This window comes from Sprattus sprattus (genome assembly GCF_963457725.1).
Source record: "Sprattus sprattus genome assembly, chromosome: 18".
Lineage (NCBI taxonomy): Eukaryota > Metazoa > Chordata > Actinopteri > Clupeiformes > Clupeidae > Sprattus > Sprattus sprattus.
The window spans coordinates 31,489,654-31,492,153 of record NC_137916.1 but is presented as its reverse complement, the minus strand read 5'-3'; the positions used below and the strand labels follow the sequence as shown (position 1 = coordinate 31,492,153).

Here is a 2,500-nt window from a genome sequence, read left to right as displayed (position 1 = left end):
AACAAAACCGTCGCCGCGCAGGAGATTATATCACATTCCAGACCAATGCTGCAACCTTAAAACGAAGCGGAGTCTCAAATCTCAAAGCTAAACAACTCACCAAGTGCTGCCTGGTCCGGCAGGGATTTCGCCAGTGTCCCCAAAACGTTGCAGAAGAGCAGAAAAAGTGAAAAGAAGCGAGAAGTGTGCTGGGGTGGCATTCTTACAGCAACATCACTAGATCCCCGTAGCCGCCGGTCATTCATCCATGTTTCTTTTGCGGATGGCATTGACCGATCTCAAGTGTTGCTGGCCGAGCTGCCTGCCCACTCCCTAACCCGCGGTCTTCCCTGCTCAGAGTTCCATTGTCCGATGAGGGAGGGGGCGCTCCCAATTTGAATGATCACTACCGCCCCCTGGTGGTAAAATTGCTGCTGCTAGAGACGTATTTTGAAAACCATCAAATATCACAGGCCAGCATATACAGTAGATTGTCCTTGTCCTTTATGTATTCATTACTATATTACCATATAACAAAACGAAACATTAACCATTTAAGTTGCTGTTTGTTTTTTAAGCGTCATTGCATGTCAGGCATTTATGATTATCACACACTTTTAAAGTTTCTTAAGGTTAGGGGTTAGGGTTACCGATAATTACAGATCCCTAATATTCCAGTAATCTTAGTTCTTCATTTTAAGTGTTTGTAGCACATTGTCAGGGCCTGATAAATACAACGGCACGGTTGAGACAGAATACAAGTACAGGAGTCTCATGCGGTCTCACATAGGCCAAGTTCCTAAACAAACGTTACCCATGGTCTTCCCCAGCAGCAGCAGGCTGTCATGCTTTGGAGCAGGCACGTTGTTTCTTCCTGTGTGAGTGCAGGCCAGGATATCCTTGTTAGAAGGATGGCATTAAAACCAACCCTGCTCTTGGCAGCCTCGGCGGGAAAAGCCAGTGTGGCCCTCAAAGCCCCTTGGTCAGCTTCCTGCCATTGTAGCGACTTCAACGAGATGACACTGCAACAGCACTTCTTCCCTTGTTGTGTAAAAAACACTTCATTGGGTGTCCGAATCAACTCATTTTACAGGAGAATTACCAGCCGCCTCTGGGAGTTTACCCAACTGGCCATTCGTGTGTAGCTTCCTGTCACTGTATCAGCTTTTTATCAAGACAAGTCTTATGTGGACAGCAAACACTTGTGGTAGTTTCACAAGAGAAATAATGAAGCTCTGTTGTGTGATCTATGAAAGTCTGAGACTTGTCCATGTATGGAGCAGACCTGATCCTGATCCTGCTCTGATGCTCAGTGTCCATGTGTGGGGCAGACCTGATCCTGCTCTGATGCTCAGTGTCCATGTGTGGTGCAGACCTGATCCTGCTCTGATGCTCAGTGTCCATGTGTGTTGCAGACCTGATCCTGCTCTGATGCAGACCTGATCCTGCTCTGATGCTCAGTGTCCGTGTGTGGTGCAGACCTGATCCTGATCCTGCTCTGATGCAGACCTGATCCTGATCCTGCTCTGATGCAGGCCAGTGAGGGAGGGAAAGGAAAGCACTGACAACCCACTGATGAAGCCTCAAACCACAAGCGTTTTATTTTAAACCACAAGCGTTTTATTTTAAACCACAGATAAGATACAGGGTTGCATTTCCCAAAAGCTCTCTTGGGCTACACCCATGGTTAAATCATACAGAGAAACCTTCTCTCTATATCACTCTTTATCACTCTCTCTCTCTCTCTCTCTCTCTCTCTCTCTCTCTCTCTCTCTCTTTATCTCTCTCTGCAACAATGTAAGCATAGCTCAACAGTGGTGGCAAATGCAGCCAAAAAGGTGTCTCAACTTTCCTTTGGCACAGCGTCATCGCTGTTTGGCTGTATGTGCAGACCCAGGTCCACAGACCAGTCAGATTGGCTTCATCTATTATAATTCATCAGAAGAACTACTGACTCTAAATAATGAAACAAGGTGTTGGAGCACAGAGAACTCTTAAACTAGAGCAGAAAGTTGGGCAGTGTATGACAGTGCAGATACAAAAAATGGAATTATGAAAAGAAATATTTTGACTATGAGATATTTCAAATTAAAATATTAAAAAAAAAAAGTATTTTAAAAGCTTTTACACGTGACGGGAAAGTAAGCCCATGTCGACAGCGCCCTCAGCCTGTGTTTAATCTCAGGTGTCCTGGGGAGACTTCACATCAGCATACTCCGTCTGCTCAGGGTTCAGATTCTGTGTGTCATCATCTTCATCGTCGTCATCGTCACACGGAGGCCGGTTGCGGTTGAAGAAGCCCACCTGAAAAAGTATTCATGTTCAGAGTACAAAGTACAAAGTATAGAGAACAGAGTACTTTTGGATTCCCTCACTACTTTTAAATCACACCTCAAAACCCATCTATTTATATCTGCCTTCACCTAAAGTCCTGGGTTCTGTTTTTATTTCTTTTCTGTATTGTGCACTGTTTTAATTGCTATTTTTGCACTCCTATTACCTTGCATTATTGTTGTTGTGA

The 2,500-nt window shown here is 44.8% G+C and overlaps 2 protein-coding genes across 2 annotated transcripts in view; both read right to left on the bottom strand.

Annotated features, from left to right (window-relative positions):
- Positions 1-269, bottom strand: part of fam171a2a (family with sequence similarity 171 member A2a) — a gene marked incomplete at both ends in the record, with an annotated part of 84,008 nt that extends 83,739 nt beyond the window's left edge. The window contains one exon of the mRNA XM_080857225.1: positions 101-269. Within this exon, the coding sequence (XP_080713351.1) occupies positions 101-269 (169 nt within the window). The remainder of the gene's footprint in view (positions 1-100) is intronic.
- A 1,891-nt stretch (positions 270-2,160) lies between these two features.
- Positions 2,161-2,500, bottom strand: part of itga2b (integrin, alpha 2b) — a gene marked incomplete at both ends in the record, with an annotated part of 31,348 nt that continues 31,008 nt past the window's right edge. Inside the window, one exon of the mRNA XM_080856304.1 lies at positions 2,161-2,283. Within this exon, the coding sequence (XP_080712430.1) occupies positions 2,161-2,283 (123 nt within the window). The remainder of the gene's footprint in view (positions 2,284-2,500) is intronic.